Raw genomic sequence first — 21,322 nt, 5'->3', positions numbered from 1 at the left:
ACGAAGGTGAGACGGTACCAATAGCATACAAATCACACTTGTACACACAAGCTAAAATGAAGTTCACTTCAACAGAAAAGATACTGACAGCGGTTCAGACTGCTGTAGCAAAAGAGAGAGCCCTAGCACAGGGTAAACGCATTAAAATCGTTACACCTGTACCTGCCTTAGAGGCAGTGACAAAGGCAAGCATTCCAAATGCTAAAGCTTTACATCGAAGATGGATACAATGGGTTAATTCTCTTGCTGCAACAGACGTTGAAACATTTTGACCTGTATTTAAAAACACAAGAATTCCTACAATACGAATTAGAATGTCCTCTGCCAACTGAAATTCTGCCACTTGAACATTACAGCTGTATAATATATACAGACGAATCAGCACAACCCGCAATTGGGGGTAAACAAGCTTACAGTGCTGCGCGCACGATTGTTAAAGGTCGCTGGCGCGAAGGTAAATTTAGACCTACGGTCACTAAAACTCAATCTCTAGGAGACTGTACAGCTCAGCGAGCTGAACTACAGGCTTTCAAGATGGCGCTTGAAAATACAGATCGCGAATTCCCCACACTCATAGTGTGCGATTCATATTACTGAGTCCAATCCTACAATGAATATTTGCAGAACTGGGTTCAAAACGGTTTCAAAGACGCTAAAGGTGGCACAATTAAGCATAAACTACTATGGGAACAAGTAGTTCTTTTGCTAAAAGAACTACAAAAGACTCACGTGATTCATACACTTAGTCATGAGCGTGATGGCATTCACGTTGCAGGGAATTCATTGGCTTATGAGGCTAAAAACTAAAATAGACAGCGAAATAATGCAAGCTGTCACTGGTTCAGTAAAAGACAGTGGTAAGACACTCCCGAAAGGCTTTCCAGTGAAGTACTCATATATAACTGATGCAAACAATGTTCCTTTTGCTCGAATCCCTGGAGTGGGGAATAGGGCAATCCCAAACATGGAACATAGGTTAGGACTAATCTTAGCAGCACATGAAGGGCTCGCCTCTGCACACGCAGGAGTTTCCGCCTCAGTATCGTTTTTAAAACAGAAATACTGGTGGCCGCGCATGAGGAAACAAACTAGAAACTATGCGCTAGAATGTGAAATCTGCCCAAAAATGAAAGTTTCTACAGTAAAACGACCTGCGCAGACGCCCCTTCTAATTTCAGATAAACCATTAGCATGTGTTTACCTGGACCACAGTGGTCCCTTACAGAGGGATGGTAACTATAAATATATCATGGTCGTAGTAGATTCCTGCACAAGATTCATTTGGATGTGGCCCCAGCACTCGGCTGACGCAAGAACTGTTATAAAAGAGTTGTGAGTCTTTATCAGCACATACGCAATCGGCACGCTACTTTCTGACCAGGGTCCTGCGTTTAGCTCTCGAGCTTACAAGGAGGCCATGGCCAGTTTGGGCGTTGCATTGCAGTTTTTGAGTCCCTTCCATCCTGAGGGAAATGCGGTAGTGGAAAGAAAAAACCGTGACATAAAGCAATCTATAACAGCTGGGGTATTAGGTTCGGATGACGGGTGGGTCAAACATCTAAATAGTGTCCAAAGAAGTCTTAATAATTTGCCAAGAAATTCTCTTAGGGGAATCACTCCATATGAATTATTATTTAGTACTAGAATGCTTATCCAGGACCTTGATTGTCAAACTTCAGTGGTGGACAGAAACCCTTTGATATCAAAGATCATTTGGCTGTTTTACAGGACTTAAATGAAACAAGAAGAAGTCTGAGTAACACAACACAAAGCCGACGACCACTGAAGAAAAACCACCTGTCCCAGCAAGACCTGTTTGGATTCCAAAGATTGGGGATTTAGTCAGGAAAAAGATGGAGGCGAAGAAGGAATTTGGGCCTTCTTATAGAAAAGCAGTACCTGTCTTAGCAATTCTTGGAACAAGATCAGTGTTACTACCGCCGCTTGCTGGTAAAAGGGAGAACAGAACAGCATCAATTGACCTGGGAAAACCACATCATGTGGCCGATAATAAGTAGTAGGCCCAGTGGACTCCCAAGAAGTAGCAGACGACCAAATCTGGCTACTATTCCAGAGGTTCAAACTGAAAGACTTATCACCTTTGATAAACCAACAGTGAGAAAAGAAGGACTAAGCAACAAAGCTATGGAACTCATCCCTCTTGATACCCAAATATCAGTTCGTCAAGAAACTCCTGTCTACAATGATGTAGCATCTGACTATACAAACATGTCAAAGGAGGAAGCAACTCCAGTGGTTTCAAAGAATCCGGATGCAATATCAACTATTGAAAGAACTGCCTCTGGCTATTTTATCAACTTCGATAACTTTTCTGAGGATCCCAGTGAACCTGAAACAACGCAGGTTAATAAAACTTTCAAAGAAAAAATAACAGAACTCTTTCATCAACTTGAGAAAACATATCTGGTTTCACCCTGGGTTGAATTTTGGATAGGATTGGGTGTATGTTATTTACTACTTTGATTCATTCTGGTTTTAAGTTTGGGATGAATGATAGATGGAAAATACAGTACAATGGACACAGCACGTAAGAACATCAACTTACTCCTGCAACCTTACAAATCGTATCATCGTGAGGGATGAGACCTGTCATCAGTGAACATCACAGCCGTTCCTATACCTGGTGGTATAGCATGGGACTCAACTGACTATGACATTTTGGGCCCGATGGAACTATTGAAAATTCTACACCAGTTCAAGGTTTCTTCAAGTAATTTTGTTTCATCAAGCACCTTTTCAGATGATTGGGACTTTGAAACTGTTAATAATATGATATCAGACTTAGAAATGTCAGGAAAATTTCAAAAACATGAACACTTAGAAGGTTCAACAAGTTATGAAGAACTGTATTGTTACAATCATTTTGTTCACCATTATTTGCACAAATTTGTAAATCCTAGAAATGTTTTTACTTATAATCAATGGGAACATTGTCCATGGCCACTAAAAGGCAGCTCTAAAACATTTTATGAGAAATTTCCATACTTTTAATGTGACAAATCCCGAAATGTTTTATTTAATATTAATAAGACAGGAATGAAAACCATGTTGACCAATACTAAACAAATTTATTCTGCAAACTTTTATACTCAGCTGTCTACATTAGGTTTTAACTTTTGGAAAGACAACATTGAGACAAAAACTGTCTGGGGCACAAAAGAATGGCAGGTGCAGGGTTTAGAAGCCTTGTTCAGAGCCTGCATTATACCAGAACAAATCATGACACCGTTCAACAAACATCATGTTTTGGCTTAGCTAAGATAACAGATTTAAACAAACTGTCCATACCTAAGGCCACACCTGACAGTAATGGCACTGCAGATGAGGAGGTAGGCGTGAAACAAATCTTGAAACACAACAGAACCAATCCAGATTGGAAACAATGGTTAATCTGGCCCATAGACACGAATACCTGTCAAGATAGATTCATGAACAAAACAGAAGGGTTCAAAATGAACAGGCCAGATCCAAGGTACTCCCAGAGACAACATCCAGGGATAGTCACCACATACAGTGTAGGAAAACTATGCCTTGATTGGATACAGAAATCCACACTCCCAGAAATTAAACAACACTTAACTTCACTTAAAGAAGGCGTTGACTTGCGAGACTTCTTACTCGGGCCTCGCAAAACAACGACAAAAACGTTTCATATACGCCGGTATATATGCTGCGTACAACGAATCTTGGAAAATAACGCAAATGGAAACTGCAGAAAAAATACGAGAAATTGATCCTATTAATTTAGAGAAAGCACTCTCTGTAGTGGACAATGGGTTAACTACTCTGTCCTCCAGAATTTATTCTTTGGACAGCATTGTATCATCTGCCAGTGATATAATAGAACAGGATTTGCTAATGTAACAACGTGGCCAGTCTCAATTGCGTTCTATAATGCTACTAGGCTGGACGTTGCAAAATCTCCGTTCAGGCTATGTGCCATGGCGTCTAATCAATACCTTGTCATTGTTTACTGTCTTTATCCTTACAGATAAACAAATCTCTTTAGCACAAAGAGGAGCAGACTACACGGTGCTGAGCATTGAAAAACTGGAAAGATTACCATTGACAGTTTCTAAGAAACTTGTCGTTGAATGGATAATACATGGCACCATCTCGATACCAGTGACGATTTTCCAATTTCAGTATTGTCTACAGTATATACCAGCAGGCCTGTATGAAAGGTTGGGCAAAGGATACATTAAGTCAACCTGGAATTTACCATACACACACAAATGTTGGAGTGGGGCAAAGGAGGTATTTCTTAGTACAAAGAACTGTAAAAACTCACTAAGCGGTACACTTTTATGTGAAGGTATTAATTTACATGAAGCCTGCGAAGGTTCTTTAAATAACCTTTCTTGCCACATGCACGGTACTCCAGCGGCCGTGATAGAACTAATTTTTAGGCAGCTTTCCGATGGGAGCTACGTTATGCTCAACGAACACAGCTGTTGTGGCATGTTGCCCAGGAAGAGCCTATCTGGTTAGTGTGTCAGCCAGGGTCACTTGTTGTATGCAAGTATTGTATCCAAAGAGTACTACAGACAGGGAGACAGTGTTATGGCCTTCACTAAATGTCTCTTCTATACAAATTGATACTTTGAGCAGAATGAAAGCCGTTCTTTTACAAAAAACTGTGCCACTTACCTCGTCTAGAGAAACGTATGATCTGCAAGTTGCAAGGACTTCTGCAGAGATACATGCATTATTATCAACAATAACATTTTTTCGCAGAAATGTTAGGTCAAATCTTAAACATGTCTGATACCAGTGGCATCGCACATCAATCAATCAGAGTACTTGTAAAGCGCGCTACTTACCCGTGATGGTCTTAAGGCGCTATGGGGAGGGGTGTGCTGCTACTGCTCGAAGAGCCAGGTCTTGAGGAGTCTTCTGAAGGCGAGTAGGTCTTGGGTCTGCCGTATGTGGGTAGGGAGGGTGTTCCAGGTCTTTGCGGGAGGTAGGAGAAGGATCTGCCGCCGGAGGTCGCTCGTTGGATGCGGGGGATAGTGGCGAGGGCGAGGCTGGCGGAGCGGAGCTGGCGGGTGGGGGTGTAGAAGCTGAGTCTGCTGTTCAGGTAGGCTGGAACGGCGTTGTGGAGTGCTTTGTGAGCGAGGGTGAGGAGTTTGAAGGTGATCCTCTTGTCGTCGGGGAGCCAGTGTAGGTCTCTCAGGTGGGGGGTGATGTGGCTGCGGCGGGGGACGTTGACGATCAGTTGTAGTCGTCGTAGGTGTTTGGCTGGGATTCCTGCGTAGAGTGTGTTGCCATAGTCCAGTCTTGTGCTGACGAGGGCCTGTGTCACCGTTCTTCTTTTTTCGGTCAGGATCCACTTGTAGATCCTGTGGAGCATGCGGAGGGTGTTGTAGCAGGAGGAGGAGACGGCGTTGACCTGCTTAGACATGGAGAGGGAGGAGTCGAGGATGAATCCTAGGTTGCGTACATGGTCAGTGGTGTTGGTGCTGTTCCCAGTGTGGTCGGCACCAGGAGTCATCCGAGGCTGAGGGGGTGGGTCCGAGGATGAGGACCTCCGTCTTGCCCGAGTTCAGCTTCAGACAGCTGCTCCTCATCCAGTCGGCGACGGCCTTCATTCCCTCGTGGAGGTTGGTTTTGGCGGTGTGTGGGTCGGCGTAGGAGATGATGTTGAGGTTGTGATGGCGGGCCACTTGTGCGAGGGGGGCTATGTAGACGTTGAACAGCGTCGGGCTGAGAGATGATCCCTGGGGGACGCCGCAGATGATATCGGTGGCTTCGGATTGGAAGGGTGGGAGGCGGACGCTCTGGGTTCTGCCGGAGAGGAAGGACGTGGTCCAGTCAAGGGCCTTCTTTTGGATTCCGGCTTCTAGGAGGCGTGTCTTTAGAGTGCGATGGCACACCATGTCGAGGGCGGCTGACAGGTCCAGGAGGATGAGGGCTGATGTTTCGCCATTGTCTAGTTGGCGCCTGATGCCGTCTGTGGCGGCGATGAGGGCTGTCTCGGTGCTGTGGTTTCGTCTAAATCCGGACTGGGACGGGTCCAAGATGTTGTTGTCTTCCAGGTGGCGGGCCAATTGCATGTTGACGTTTTTCTCGATGACCTTTGCCGGGAACGGGAGCAGGGAGATGGGCCGGAAGTTCTTGAGGTCCTTGGGGTCTGCCTTGGGCTTCTTGAGAAGGGCGTTGATTTCGGCGTGCTTCCAGCTTTCCGGGAATGTCACTGTTTCAAAGGAGATGTTGATGACCTTCCGTAGTTGGGGTGCGATGGCTGCGTCTGCTTTGTTGAATACGTGGTGTGGGCACGGGTCTGACGGAGATCCTGAGTGGATGGAGTTCATGACCTTGCGTGTCTCGTCGTCGTTGACGTTGGACCAGGAGATCAGGCGGTTGGCGCTGGTAGTGTTTACAGGGGAGGTGGAGTGTGGCATAGTCGGGGTGGTCGGGGTGTTGAAGCTGTCGTGGATGTCAGCGATCTTGCGGTGGAAGAAGATGGCTAGTGAGTCGCACAGTTCTTGTGAGGGCGGGATGTCGTTGGCATTGGCGCTGGGGTTGGAGAGTTACTTTACGATGCTGAAGAGCTCCTTGCTGTCGTGTGCGTTGTTATCCAAGCGGTCTTTGAAGGAGGATCTCTTGGCTAATCTGATGAGGTGGCGATGTCTGCGGGTGGCGTCCTTGTGGGCTGCGTGGTTGTCCGGTGTGCGTTCGTGGAGCCATATCTTCTCCAGTTTCCGGCATGCGCGTTTGGAGGTCTGGAGCTCGTTGGTGAACCAGGTGGCTCTCTTGCTGGCGTGGCTGTTGGAGGGTTTCTTGAGCGGGGCGAGGGTGTTGGCGCAGTCGTCGATCCACTGTCTGAGGTTGCAGGCTGCGGCGTCTGGGTTGGTGGGGTCGGCGGGTGGGTTCTGGGCGAGGGTGGTGATCAGCTGGTCTTCGGTGACTTTGCTCCAGCAGTGGCGAGGCAGCTGTTGGGTGCGGTGGTGCATGGTTGGTTTCTTGAAGGTGAAATGGATGCAGCGGTGGTCGGTCCAGTGGAGTTCTGTGGTGTGGTCGAAGGCGACGTGGGTACCTGTGGAGAAGACGGGGTCCAGCGTGTGGCCGGCGGAGTGGGTGGTTGCGGCGACGAGTTGTCTGAGGCCAAGGTTGGTGAGGTTGTCGATCAGGGTGGCGGAGTTGGCGTCATTGTTGTTCTCGAGGTGGAAGTTCAGGTCCCCGAGGAGGATGTAGTCTGTGGAGGCGAGTGCGTGGGTGCTGGCGAGGTCGGCGATGGAGTCGCTGAACTGAGCCCGGGGTCCGGGGGGTCTGTAGATGAGTGTTCCTCTGAGGGTGGTGTTGGGGTCGGTGTGGATCCGGAAGTGGAGGTGTTCGGCGGTGTTCAGGGTGTCGTCTGCGTGGGTGGCGACCTTGAGGGTGGACTTGTGGATGATGGCTATTCCTCCACCGATTCCGTTGGTGCGATCCCTGCGGGTGATCTTGTAGCCATCTGGGATGGCTATGGTGATGTCGGGCACCAAGGAGTCGTTCCACCAGGTCTCAGTCAGGAAGGCCACATCTGGGGCGGAGGTGTTGAGCAGATCCCAGAGCTTGACGGTGTGTTTGCGTGCGGAGCGGGTGTTGAGGAGTATGCAGCGGAGGTGGTTGGGTCCATTCCTTGGAGGTTTGATGGCTCTGTCGCAGGTGAAACTGCAGGTGCGGCAGGAGAAGGGTCCGTGGGCCCGTTTTGGGGTGGCCTGGAAGCAGGTGTGGTTTCGGCCGGCGTGGTGAGTGCGTGGAGGGTGCTGGCGTCGTAGTGGAGTCTGGTGTCGTGGCGTTCGCGGGGTCCAGGGGTTCTGGCGCTGGGCGCGGTCCAGGCCCGGCCCGGCGCGGACAGGCTTGCCTTAGGTGCGCCTTCGGAATGAATGGGACAGCATTCCTTAATTGCGACTAGCAATTTGCGAGTAGCAATTAAGGAATGTTAAGGAATCGCTATTTTAATAGCGATTCCTACATGCATAGGCTTTTGCTATTCCTAAATAGCGATTCCTTAAAAATCGCTATTTAGGAATAGAAAATGGCTACATTGATGCATCTGCCAGATGATGTTTTCTCCCGACACCGAGAATAACTTTTGAAAGTGCATGAACTCTGAAATTCGGCCTTCGGTTTTTCAAAACAAACCCTCTAACTTGGGAACTCTATGTTTCTACAATCTACATTTGAAAACTTTTTTCTCTTCATCCCAGAATAGACCCTTTTCACTTGGCACAAAGTAATCTGCTTAAAGTAGAACTATTCTTAGAGAACAAGAGATTCAGTTGATACTTCCTCTAGACAAATATTTGGCAATATTTCATAAAAACTTTAACTGTTTATATATTATGCTATGGAATGGTCTCGACCTTTTTCTTCTGTAAATTTAGAGCCATTTCATAACTGTCATTTCATGTTTCATTTAGATGGGATTTGTTAAAGACAGCGATTGCTTGTAAAATGCGAACAAAACAAATACTCATGTATGTGTATAAACCATGTTTAATGCATTTCATGTATTTTGGGTGGGATTATGAACACATGCTTTAGTTATGTTTCTTATGCTTATAGATTTAGTAATATTAGACATACTATGTGGAGTGGGTGTTGTATAGCGTTTTAGGACCCTAGTGTAATTTTCCCGATTTATGCCCTTATATAGGTATAAAATACTGTATCCTTATATAGGCATAGAAATCATAACCATATTAAGACATAGCTCAAGTAGTCCTAATACGGCTTGGCTACGCTACTTCCACCAGTTTTGAAAATCTACAACGATTTCTTGGAAAAACCAGCCTTCAGCAGTCAGGGACTTCCCCCTGCATGAATATTAAGTTATCCAAGAAATCATGGAGTTTTCAGAGAATTAAGTCTCTGATGACGTTATTATGTCCAATCTTACGTCAAACTCGGCACCTTCAAGGTATAAATATGCCCACACGTCCAAACAAACACACGGTGGCTTGGAGCAGTTCGACTATCTACTTGCCTGACGCGCCCTGCTGCAGCAAGTCTCGAAGGAAGCCGACCCTCCAGCTGACGCACTGAGAGATGCTGTACTTTCTCCTGCCGAGAAATCCATCTCCAGTGTTTCCAGGCTACCCTTGTAGGTTGCTGGGAAATCGAGTTCCGAGAGAGAGATACAAGACCTCCTACATTCTAAAACCAAGGTACGGAGCTGATTAGACCCTAAGAGAATTCTTGGAATAGATTCTTGGCAAATAATACTAAAACTAGGCTACACCTCACTTACGTCTTCCCTTGTACTAAACCTAGGTTAGGTACATAGGAGTAGGCGTATTTTAGAAGCATCAGTTGAGTACTTTTAGTCATTATTTAACACTGTATGTGTTTTATGCATTTTAGGTATCTTATGGCTTAGAAACCATATCATGCTTTTACAGTATTATTTTATAATACTCTTCGTATTATATGCTCTGTACTTTACAGCAAGTATTACGATTGCAGCAGTTAATTTCGTATGCTTGAGAAAGAAGACTGTTCAATAAATACCCTTTTATTGAAAACGCCCGTCTCTCTAATTCTCTGCACCTCTGGTGAAACGAAGCATGCACGATTGACTGAGTGAAATATTTATCTATTGTTTCTGCGACTCTAGAGATATATTTCTTATTCTTGGGGAACAAAGTTGTCATATTTTAAGCGGTTGTCAGAAACTAATCCCTTCTTATTTATTCGAGAAAGTTTCTAGTGACCTCTGAGCTAGCTGGCACACACACAATTAAGTTTAGTATATTCGGTAGAGACCTAGTTGACTTCAGTCCTAGGTCTAAACTGCAGGATTCACTATTCCAATGCGCAGAGCCTATTGGGAATTATAGGAACTACACTACAGTCCCAGGAGTGATATCCCTCATACTTAGCAGATATGAAGATGGACTTGTATTATTGAGTAAGTCCAGTTATCCATTGACTATGCCAAAAGACACTGAAGCAATAGCAAAGGGCAAATCTGTATAAATCCTCATGCCTGCTTGCCAAAGAACACAGGTCATCACATGGATTCAAACTGATCAAATAAAAGAAAAGAATACAAATGGAAGCAAAGCAGATAAGATTGGAGAACAATTGCCTAAACAAACTTAACACAGGATAGTTTACACTTCAAGGTGTCATCTATGTATGGAAAACGTGAAACAGCATGAAAGTGAATGTGCTGTGCACAGAATTATACACTCTCAACATGGTTTTTAAGGAAGCAATGCAAACAATGCTGAATGCTGAAGGAGAATGAGAACGGATGGCCAAAGAATCAAGCCAGAGGAATAAGATATAAAATGAGGAGCTTGAATAGATAAGGACTAACTATACCACGGAAGTGGGATGTAAAAATCACCCCAGACGCTAATACAGGCAGAAGTAGCACCTACCTTCAGTCTGTTGTTGTCTTCTGGGGTCTTCATGTCATCACCAGTAACTGACCCGTTGCTTTTCTGGGAATAAACAGGGAGAGTATTAATGTGAGACCACCGTCAATTCAGGCTCACACCATCAACAGTGCAGCTCCGGGAGCTAATATAAGTGGTATGAGATCTAAAGCCAGCATGTAGCCCTTGTGACCATTATTTTTGCGATCAGTGCAGTATTTTGCAAGCCGATCTATCCAGGTCACAATATACATTTTCTTAGTGGGTCGTAATTTGACCTTCCTCAAGAAAATTTATGAGGTAGGTCGCAAATTGCCACCCACTAAGAATCCCAGCCATGATAGGGACAGTGGCCTGCTGAGGATAGCAGATCACTATGTCTGTTATTGCTTTTAAATAAAACATTATTTTTAATAATGCAGTACGTTTTTATTAATGGAAAACTGGATGCATTTTTAAAAGAAATGTAAAATGTTTAGACATTTTTTTTATGAGTAGGCAGTGGTCCCTGGGTCAATAGGACCACTGCCTACTCTTACAAAATATGTTTTTCAATATTCAGAATTGGCATGGGGTCCCTTGGGGACCACTTCCCGTTTGCAAATGCCTTACCACTACATTTCAGAAGTCGGTAAAGTGTTAATGTTATGCAATCAGATTTTGGTCACCAAACAATAAAACATACCATTCCGGCTTGGTATTTGGAAGGGATGGCCCAAACACACCCCTTCCAAATACTGAATCGGTATTAGGTTGAAAACCCAAATTGCCATTCGGTAAAGTATTACAGAATCACATTTTGAGTTTCATACATAATAAAAAGCCTTTCGAAGTTGCACACTGCCCTATTAAGCAAATGGGGTTGTTTGCAAAGAGGCTTCATACATCCGGCCCCTGGTCCAGGATGGATGGGTGGAGATAAGGGCCAAAGAGAATATGCCAGGGTTGGATGAACCTTCCCATGGGAGCTTCTTTGCTCTGGCCAGGACTGTCCTTGGTCATCACTTTAAAACAGCCTTTCGAACATGGGCATTCAGTGGCACAAATAGGCAGTTAAAGAGAGGAAGGGTTTGCACTCATCCCTCTGGGATAGGCAGAAATGGGATGGGTTCTCCTTGATAGTCGAAAGTAGAATGGCTTCTCTTTCCCTCTCCTAAGCAATGGATGATATGACATCTTCAGCATAGACACCTTGTAGTGAGCCTGGTGGTTTAGAGGTAAACAGTGTGTAATGTGGAGTTCCCGCATACAGACAAAGCTTGCAGTACCATGGAGAACTTGAGCCTCTTGAAGCCTCAGCCATTGACCCTTTCGTTAACTCAACCACATAGAGGTGATTCAACCTAGATTGTGTGGTATGGAATTTATGCCACTTCTCCCACACTGCCAATTCTACGTTCTAGCCTCCAAAATAGTAGTGTACCTAGGGTGGTGTAGGGAGCAGTCTACCTCCAAGGAAGGGACCAGCCAATTTAAGCTTGCTTTCACAAAATGCATGTTCCATGTGGCTTGCTACAACTGCCCACAAACTAATATAATGTGCTAACCTTTGGTGTGTGCACCAGCAAGCTACAGGTCTTAATTTGTGTTATTTTATCCTGCCCTCCACAAATCAGCCATTACTACTTACAAAATGTGGATTCCCTTTCTGATGTATTATATACACAAATATGCAATTTGCTGCTACAGTTCCCCACTACACCTGCCACACAGAGTGTAACACATTGCTCACACCAACCACAGTGCAGGAAATTCCAGGCTTTCCTGTCCTGGACCCACTACTCTCTCCACCCCATGGAAGCTAAGGGTTGTCTGCCAATATTTTACTAAGCCTATTCAGAAACTCTGTATTTTTAGCCAAACTGTGTAGTATGTAGCATCATTTGATCTAGTTTTTTTTTTTGATAATCAAGTTTTATTGGTTTTGAACATATAAAACAAATCAACCAGTACACAGAAGTCGTTAAAAGAGTTACATTCCCATGATCAATGCAACCACCAATCATGACCCCCAAAAGTCCCACTCAGACTAAATATAAAGGCAGGTCACTTGAAACCCTCAACATTGCCCAACCACTTCCCCCACACTCTACGGTACTTCTTGCTGCACCCCTTGGCCATGTACAGGGCTTTCTCCTGGGTCGCGCACCAATCCACCCCTCTGTGCCACCTCCCCAGATCCGGTGGCTCGGAAAATATAACTTTTCATTCCTGGACCCATCCAGCCCGTCCTTGATTCCCAGCAGTGAGTGACGTGGGTCATGCGGAACCTCCCAACCCAACACCTCTGTAAGTTCCGACTCAATACATCCCCAGAATTGCTCCTACCGGGGGCACGGCCAAACCATATGGAAAAAGTCTGCCGGGATGTGGGTACATCTTGCGCATGACGTATCCGGGCGCAAGCTCGGAAAAGGCGCAGGGGAGTAAGGTACACAGCATGCAGGTAGTAGAGCTGGATCAATTTGAGTTTGGCAGAGACAGTGACTATCCTGGGGGCCATGAGAGCATTGCGCCAATACACTTCATCGAGGGGGCCCACCCATTCCACCCATTGTTCCCTCAACTGATCTAAGGAGGCAGGTGAATTGTTAACTAAAGTGCGGTAAAAAAGGGAGACCCCCCTTACCTAAGTCTCCCATCATTGTCTGGGCCTCAGTGGGGTTGTATTCGGGGAGCCTCATGCCATCCGGGATGTGTGCGTGGAGGGCGTGTCTATCTGCAAGTAATTATAGAATTTGGATGATTGTAGGGAGTAGCGAGTTTGGAGTTCCTGGAAGGTAAGTAGATGGCCTTTAGCCACACATCCCCAAGTTGTGAGATGTCAATAAGATCCCAAGTTTTAAAACCTCGTAATCCGGTAAACTCCCGGAGCCAGGTCCCATGCCAAAGGGGTGTACATTGGGTTCGTTTCTGCGTCCATCCGGTCCGACGCAACGAGGCCCGCCAGGCCAATAACACAGTGCGCGTCGCCTCGGGCTGTCGGATGAGATGGGGCCCCCGTACATCATGGCCTGGATGCTAGGTAGACCTAGTTCTCTCAACTCCAGCCTATACGCCGGGTCAGCCCTACCCCCATTGAACCAATCGTGGGTCACCAGGAGCCTTACGGCCAGGAAATAGAGGTATAAGTGCGTCATTCCCATGCCCCCATCAAAGGCAGGAATCCGGCATGTAGACAGAGCCAGGAGCGCCCTCCCACCGCTCCAGAGAAACCGGGTAATTAAACTGCCCAGTTCCCGGAACCAAGTCCTGGGAAAGCAGAAGGGGGTATTTTGGAGGACATAAAGAAATCTGGGGAGAATCATGATTTTAAACAGTCCCATCCTCCCGAGGGGGTTGAGCGGCAGAGCTTTCCACTTAAGGAGATCTTCCTTGGCCTTCTTAACCAACGGTGTTACATTAAGAGCCCAGCCCAACTCAGGAAATATTTAAAGGATTGTCGCCGGAGTGGTATGGTGGATTGCCACTCAAAACATTCCCTCGAGAGATGCAGGGGGACCAAAACTGATTTCCCATGGTTCAATCGCAGGCCAGAGGCCTGTTCAAAAGAATGCAGGGTCTGGAGACAATATGGCCTAGAGGAGGCTGGGTCCGCCAAGAAGATCAGGACATGGTCCGCGTATAATCCGATTTTGTCCGTTTCGATGTTAGGCCACACACAGCCACAAATGCGTTCCTCAGGACGCACAAGGGAGGCCAAGGGCTCCTTCACCAGGGCGAATATTAACAGGGAGAGGGGGGCAACTCTGCCTTGTGCCCCTGGCAATGGAAAGGCCCTTGATCTAGTTTTAATACAATATCTCGGGGCAGAATCACCCTAATTTTCCCTTTCTTAAGAGGCACACTTGTTTGCTTCACTTTCTTCCGCCTTGCAATTCAGGGCAGGTAATTACACACACTAGCTGCAAAGTGTGCACTTGGTTATTGATTGCAGGTCTATTGGATGCCGTCTGGGCTTCAGCCCAAAGTTGAGTATCCCTGTGGAAACCTAGATGCCAAATTTTGAGATGGATGTAAAGTCCTGCACCACCCTGACTGGCTTTATGTTGTCTGCCAAACTCTAATTTGGGCCAAATGCATATGCACCAGCATATGCTGGTTTATGTAAGTAAATGTTCACCAGCATCAGATAATCTTTCACAAACAAAAGATATTTAGTTACTGTCATTTTCTAAATCATTGCATGTGCATTTTAATGTCTATTTCAAATATTCACCAACATCACCATTGTAAATAGTCAAAACTATACTGTTGGACCTGCGATGGGCAAGCCCAGCACAAAGGGGGTAGCTTGGCTCAAGTGACAAGGCAAGTGAAGGCTGTAGTGTTAAGCCGGCTCTGACCCAATAATAACTCCTTGTACATCCACACCAAAAAGAAGGACACCACACCACTGCTGTAGAAAAATACGATTCCTTTATATAAAAGTTCTTTGTTGTAAATAGGGTTGCCTGGGAAAGCACATATACATTTCTTTTGGTCATACAGTTCTGGTAATAAATAGTATTAATAAATAGAATAACTTCAGAATAAATATCAGAATAAATATCAGAATAAATATTGGTTCATTTAAATAAACAACCACATGTTTCTTCTGGTATCGCTGCCACCAATTAAATACTTTCAAATCATTACATCTGCAATACGTTTCAAATGGGAAAGATAACTCTTACAGTTTATGCTGTTTTCAATGACCAGGTATACGGCTTCTCTGAGCACAAAATAAGGTTTGGGACTCTTTAATAATCACTCAAGGCGTATGCGCGTATATCTAGAAGGCAAGGAAACACAGTAAATACATCATTTGCACTCGGCGGTCACCGGGAGAGGATCTCTGCTTTGCCGGTGAAGTCTATGCGCGCCTACGGGCTTTAGCAGCACTTGAGCACAGGCGGCACCAGTTCAAAGTCATTAGACCGACGAACGGGCTGCCGGAGAGGTCACACAACCTTCGCGCACAGTCAAATAAATGCCGGTTCACAGTTCCTTCACAACGCTGCATTCACTATGAGGAAACGGGCCCACCTCACATCGGCTGCAGTCAAGATACGATTCAGTCGGGCACAGCACTCCTCTCGTTAGCGACGGGGCTCTCAGGGGCTCCACGGACCTCCCTCCGACTTCCGCATACAGGGGGGTTCCCGCCCACAGCTACAGCTCCCGGGTCACTGGGGAGTGGCAGAGACGCTAGTCCCGCCCAACGAAGGCCGGCCTTTCCCCGCCCCGGCGCACCACCTCACCTTCTATCTGCGCAGGAAGCGCTCTACGCTGGTGGGGCTCGGAGACGTCCAAGCTCCCCTCTAGAGGCACCTGTCGCGAAGGGGGCACAGCTGACGATCGCGGTCGCGGCGAACATGCTCTCGCCTCGCGACTCGATAAATCGATCACAGTTCACCACCGGGGGGGCGGGGAGGCACACGAATCTGGCCACAGTCTTTTGGGGGCAATGAGGTACTCGCTGGGCAGGCGCTGTAGGCGCTAGATCACTTCTCACGTAGCTGACTGGAACGCCAGTCAGACACAACGCCAGCAACCCTTTGCTGCTCTACTGCCTGCGCTACCAGCCACCTCAGGGGTCAACAGGGCAGGTGTCAATCTGGTGTCAAGTCTGGAATCTCTTCTCTAATCTGAACTTCATCATCATCTTCTAAAATGGCCGCCAGGGACTGGGCCTTATATAGCCAGTGCCCTGGGGTACTGGCACGAGCCAGAAGGTTCTAGAACCTTCTCTGGCTGTGACAATGACAAGGCACTCTTGAGGGGTATTTAGGACACTCACAGCCACCGTACTGGGGTTCTAGAGCAGCCATTTTGTGTACCTGAGGAAAATAAAGGAATTTCTGTCAGAAATGCGTGCCAACCAAAGGGCGCCAAAACCTCAAAAGGCCAGGGTTCATGAAGGCTCCAATGGGAGTCACTTCACATGAGGAAAAAGGGTGTCCACCATTTTAAGTTCATTTATACAGGTTGACAACCCCAGTTTGTAATGCCACAGGTTTGGGCCAGGCGCCTTGTAAATAGGTGCCACAAACCTTGTGAGCAACTGGGCATCAAGGAACATCTAACCCCATGAGACAACACATGAAAAGTCCTGGTAGACAAATAAAAAGCGACAAATTTTGGGAGGTACAGGGGAACAAAAGAAATCATAGTGGTGAGGGGACTCTCAGAAGCAGACGGGTCTAACACGCGTCCCCCCCAGCTGAAAGTGGGGAGAGCTACCCAACCCCTTGGGAGTCCTCAACACTAAGGCGGAAATACCTGGAGAGACCGTCTGCATTGGCGTGGTCAACTCCTGGCCGGTGTTCCACCCGAAAGTCCAATCCCTGTAGGGAGATAGACCACCTCAACAGTTTGGGATTTTCCCCCTTCATTTGCATGAGCCAACGAAGGGGTCGGTGGTCTGTCTGAACAAGGAAGTGTGAACCAAACAAATATGGTCGCAGCTTCTTCAGTGCCCAGACCACCGCAAAGGCTTCCCGCTCGATGGTACTCCACCTCTGTTCCCGGGGAAGCAGTCTCCGTGACAGAAAGACCACGGGTTGATCCAGACCCTCTTCATTGAGTTGCGATAGCACCGCCCCAATGCCAATGTCGGATGCATCCGTCTGGACAATGAACTCTTTTGAAAAATATGAAGCCTTCAGGACTGGAGCTTTACACAATGCTTGTTTCAGAGTGTCGAAGGCTCGCTGGCAAGCCTCCGTCCAAATGACTCTCCTGGGTTGCTTTTTGGCCGTGAGTTCTGTAAGGGGTGCCACGATAGTGCCATACCCCTTCACGAATCGTCTGTAGTAACCTGTGAGGCCCAGGAAGGCTCGGACCTCAGTCTGGGTCTTGGGGGGTTTCCAGGCCATGATTGCCTCAATCTTCGCCTGAAGGGGCTGCACCATTCCCCGGCCCACCAAGTGTCCTAAGTACACTACCGACCCCTGTCCAATCTGACATTTGCTGGCCTTGATCGTCAAGCCAGCCCGTTCCAGGGCCTGGAGAACGGCTTGCAAGTGATCCTCCCAGCTGCTACTGAAGACAGCTATGTCATCCAAATAAGCAGCAGAGAATGACTCCATCCCGGTGAGGATCGTGTTCACCAGCCGCTGAAAAGTGGCAGGAGCGTTCTTGAGCCCAAAGGGCATGACGCAAAACTGGTAGTGTCCATCAGGTGTGGAGAAGGCTGACCTTTCCTTGACTCCATTAGACATGGGAATCTGCCAGTACCCTGCAGTGAGGTCAATGGTACTGAGATATTGGGCAGCTCCCAACCGGTCAATCAATTCATCCGCCCGAGGGATCGGATGAGCATCCGTTTTGGTTACCGAATTAAGTCCTCGGTAGTCCACACAGAATCTCAATTCTGGTGTGGTGCCGGGGTGGGGCAGCTTTAGGAACTAACACCACCGGGCTAGACCAAGGGCTACTTGAAGGTTCGATGACTCCTAGCTCCAGCATCTTAGCTACTTCGCTTTGGATACTGGCCTTCACCTTGTCAGACAGCCGGTATGACTTTGACTCTACAGGTGGGCTGTCCCCTGTGTCCGCGTCATGGGTACACAGATGGGTCTTACCCGGGACAAGGGAGATCAGAGGAGCGAATGACCCCAAGACCTGGCGACATTTTCCTCCTGCTGTTCAGGAGTCAGGGTTGGCGAGAGTTTCACTCCCTCCACTGACCCATCCTTTTCTTGAGACGCAAAAAGGTCGGGGAGAGGCTCCGTGTCCTCTTCCTCCGATCCGTCAGTCACCATAACCAACATGACTTCGGGCCTCTCGTAGTGGGGCTTGAGGCGATTGGCATGTAACACCCGATGCGGATGCCGAGGGGTCTTTACGTCCACCAGATAGGTAGACTTGCCCTTCTTCTCCAATACCTCATAGGGGCCTGTCCAACGGTCCTGGAGGGGACTCAGCTCTCCAGGCTCCATCACCCACACCTTCTGGCCGGACTCCAACTCCACTGGGTGAGCATTGTGGTCATACCACGCTTTCATGACTGCCTGACTGGCTTCCAAGTTGTCAGAAGCTTGCTTCCACAACTTAGCCATTTGGCTTCGGAAGGCCAGCATGTAGCTCACCACATCCTGGGGAACTTTCCGGGGAGATTTTTCCCAGGAGTCCCTCACCAGGCTGAGAGGTCCACGTACAGGGTGCCCATACAAAAGCTCGAAGGGGCTGAAGCCCACTCCCTTTTGCGGCACTTCCCTTTAGGAAAAGAGCAAACAGGGTAGGAGGACGTCCCATTTCCTCCGCAGGCTTTCGGGTAGACTTCTGATCATACCCTTCAAGGTTTGGTTGAACCTTTCCACAAGACCATTGGTCTGTGGGTGATAAGGAGTGGTGAACCTGTAAGTCACTCCACACTCCTTCCACATGGCCCGCATATATGCTGACAGGAAGTTGGTCCCCCTGTCAGACACAACTTCCTTGGGGAATCCCACTCGGGTAAAGATCCCCATCAGGGCCTTGGCCACTACTGGTGCAGTAATGGTTCTCAGAGGAATTGCCTCTGGATACCTTGTGGCGTGATCCACCAGGACCAGGATAAACCTGTGACCGGATGATGTAGGTGGATCTAGGGGCCCAGCAATGTCGATGCCCACCCTTTCAAAGGGGGTGCCAACGACGGGAAGTGGTTCCAGGGGAGCCTTCAGCTTCGTCCCTGTTTTCCCACTGGCTTGGCATGTCACGCATGACCGACAGTATGTGTCGGACGCCACCCTCATTCGAGGCCAATAAAAGTGGGGGACAAGCCGGGCAAAGGTCTTGTCCTGACCCAAGTGTCCTGCCAAGGGAATCTCATGAGCCAACTCTAATAGGAAGGCTCGGTAACACTGTGGGACTACCAGGGCCCGCGACAATCCGTGCACTGGCGCCCTGGGTTCACTGTAGAGGAGACCATCCTCCCAGTAAACACGATAGTTCCCAGACTCGTTACCTGCTGCCTGGGCTTCAGCCTGTTGCCTCAGACCCTCGAGGGTGGGACATTCCCTTTGTCCCTTGCTCAGTTCCTCCCTGGATGGTCCTCCTTCCACTCGCCACTCAGCGGGGATAGGCAAGTCCTCCAACGGAACCATGTCCTCCTCCGCGGACTCCGGGTCCACCTCCACAGGTGGCCTATCCGTCTCACGGGGCATGGACATCGAGGCAGGCTCCTCCTGTCCTCGAAATGTTCCCTCATCAGCAGCTGGGTGGGCCATTGTTCCAGGCTCCAACCCACGTGACTTCTCCTCCCGAGCAGCCGCAGACCTGGTACTCACACAGGCCCAATCAGGTGTACCCAGCATCTCAGTATGAGTCCGGTATTCCACCTCCTTCCAAGCATTGTGCTCCATATCATTGCCCAGCAGACAATCGACTGGCACGGCGGGGCTTACGGCAACTCGAAGTGAACCTGCAACCCCTCCCCACTCAAAGGGAACCTCGGCCACAGGATAGTGGCCCATTCTGCCGTCAGCCATCGCAGCTGGATGAAGTACACCTGGAATCACCTGCTCTGAGGACACCAGATGACTCCTTACCATAGTCATACTGGCTCCTGTATCTCTCAGAGCTTCCCCTCTATGGCCATTGATGGTGACCCATTGCCCATACTTGGTAGTATTTGAGGGCACCTGGATCTTTGGAACCACCTCCCGATCACCCAGGGACACTAAGGTGACACCCGCCCACTCCCCCCCCTTAACTAAGGGCATCTCCTCCCCGAGCGCTACACTAGCGACTCCCGGGGCCTTTCCTCCAGTGGGAGGGGGTGGTCTCTTTGGGCATTTCACGTCTCCCTTATAATGTCCAATACCACCGCACTCATAGCAATGGATAACCCTTGGCTGCTGACTCTGGCCAGGATTAGGGTTCTTCTGCGGGTTAGCCTTAGAAGTGGAGAAGAAACTTTTCCCCTTAAAGGTATTTTGGGGGCCTTTGGAGAACTCCTGCTTCTTGTTATCTCCCACCCTCTTTCTTCTGGGGAGCGCCCTGTCCGGACTTCTGAGAATCTCCTCCCGTCCCCTTCGTGGACACTTGGGTACTTGCCCAAATGTCCGCCTCCTCAGCAAGCTTACGGGGGCAAGTAAGTTTGCTGTCTACCAGGTGTTGCCTCAGCTCGGGAAGACATTTCTCGAGTAGATGTTCCTTGAGTATCAGGTCGTACAACCCTCGATAGTCCTCCACCTCATTACCTTGTACCCACCCATCCAGGGCTTTCTTAGCAAAATCCAGGAAGTCAACCCAATTCTGTGAGCTCAGCTTGTGTCTGCCCCTAAACCTTTGCCGGTATTTCTCGGGGGTCAACCCAAACTTCCTGATGAGCGCCACCTTCATGGCGGGGTAATTAACCTGTTCCTCCCGGTCTAGGGCCAATAGGGCATCCCTACCTGTCGTAGGCATGTACCGGTATAATCCATCACCCCAATGCTTCTCATGGATCCCATGGGCTCTTAAGGAGACCTCATTGGCTGCCAGCCACTTGGCTATGTCGTCTCCAGCGGTATAACTGGCGACTACGTCTTTGGGTAAATGGGGCCTGGGCTCCCTGGCAAATTCCTTTGACTCGACACCCTTCGGAGTGATGTTAGGGGCCTGGAATTCGAGTTCTCGTAGCTTGAACTCGTGTTCCATCCTTTTCCTTTCCATCTCCAGCTTGGACTCATGTTCCAACCTCCTCCCCTCCCTCCTTTCTTCCAACTCCATTTTTGCTATTTCCCACCCTAACAGTCTTTCCTCTCTCCTGTCAGCTAACTCGGTTTCTGACAACCCTCTCGATGACACACTGCTACCCTCCCGTGAGGTTGCCTTGGGGCTGATTGACATCTCACCCACCCCCGGGGGACATTCCGCAGTCCTATCAATGACAGTACCTCTGTCCGATTCCTCCTCCTCCACCGTTCCCTCCGTGTGTGCTTCCACCCATGCTCGCAGACTAGTACGGAGCTCCTCTC

The 21,322-nt window shown here is 48.3% G+C and overlaps 1 protein-coding gene across 1 annotated transcript in view; it reads right to left on the bottom strand.

Annotated features, from left to right (window-relative positions):
• SLC24A1 (solute carrier family 24 member 1) overlaps window positions 1-21,322 on the bottom strand; it is a 195,835-nt gene that overhangs the window by 123,224 nt on the left and 51,289 nt on the right. Inside the window, exon 2 of the mRNA XM_078684072.1 lies at window positions 10,395-10,457. Coding sequence (XP_078540198.1) covers window positions 10,395-10,457 — 63 coding nt within the window. The remainder of the gene's footprint in view (window positions 1-10,394; window positions 10,458-21,322) is intronic.

The sequence above is a fragment of the Lissotriton helveticus genome, chromosome 3_1 (genome assembly GCF_964261635.1).
Source record: "Lissotriton helveticus chromosome 3_1, aLisHel1.1, whole genome shotgun sequence".
NCBI lineage: Eukaryota > Metazoa > Chordata > Amphibia > Caudata > Salamandridae > Lissotriton > Lissotriton helveticus.
This window is presented reverse-complemented; position numbering and strand designations above follow the sequence as displayed.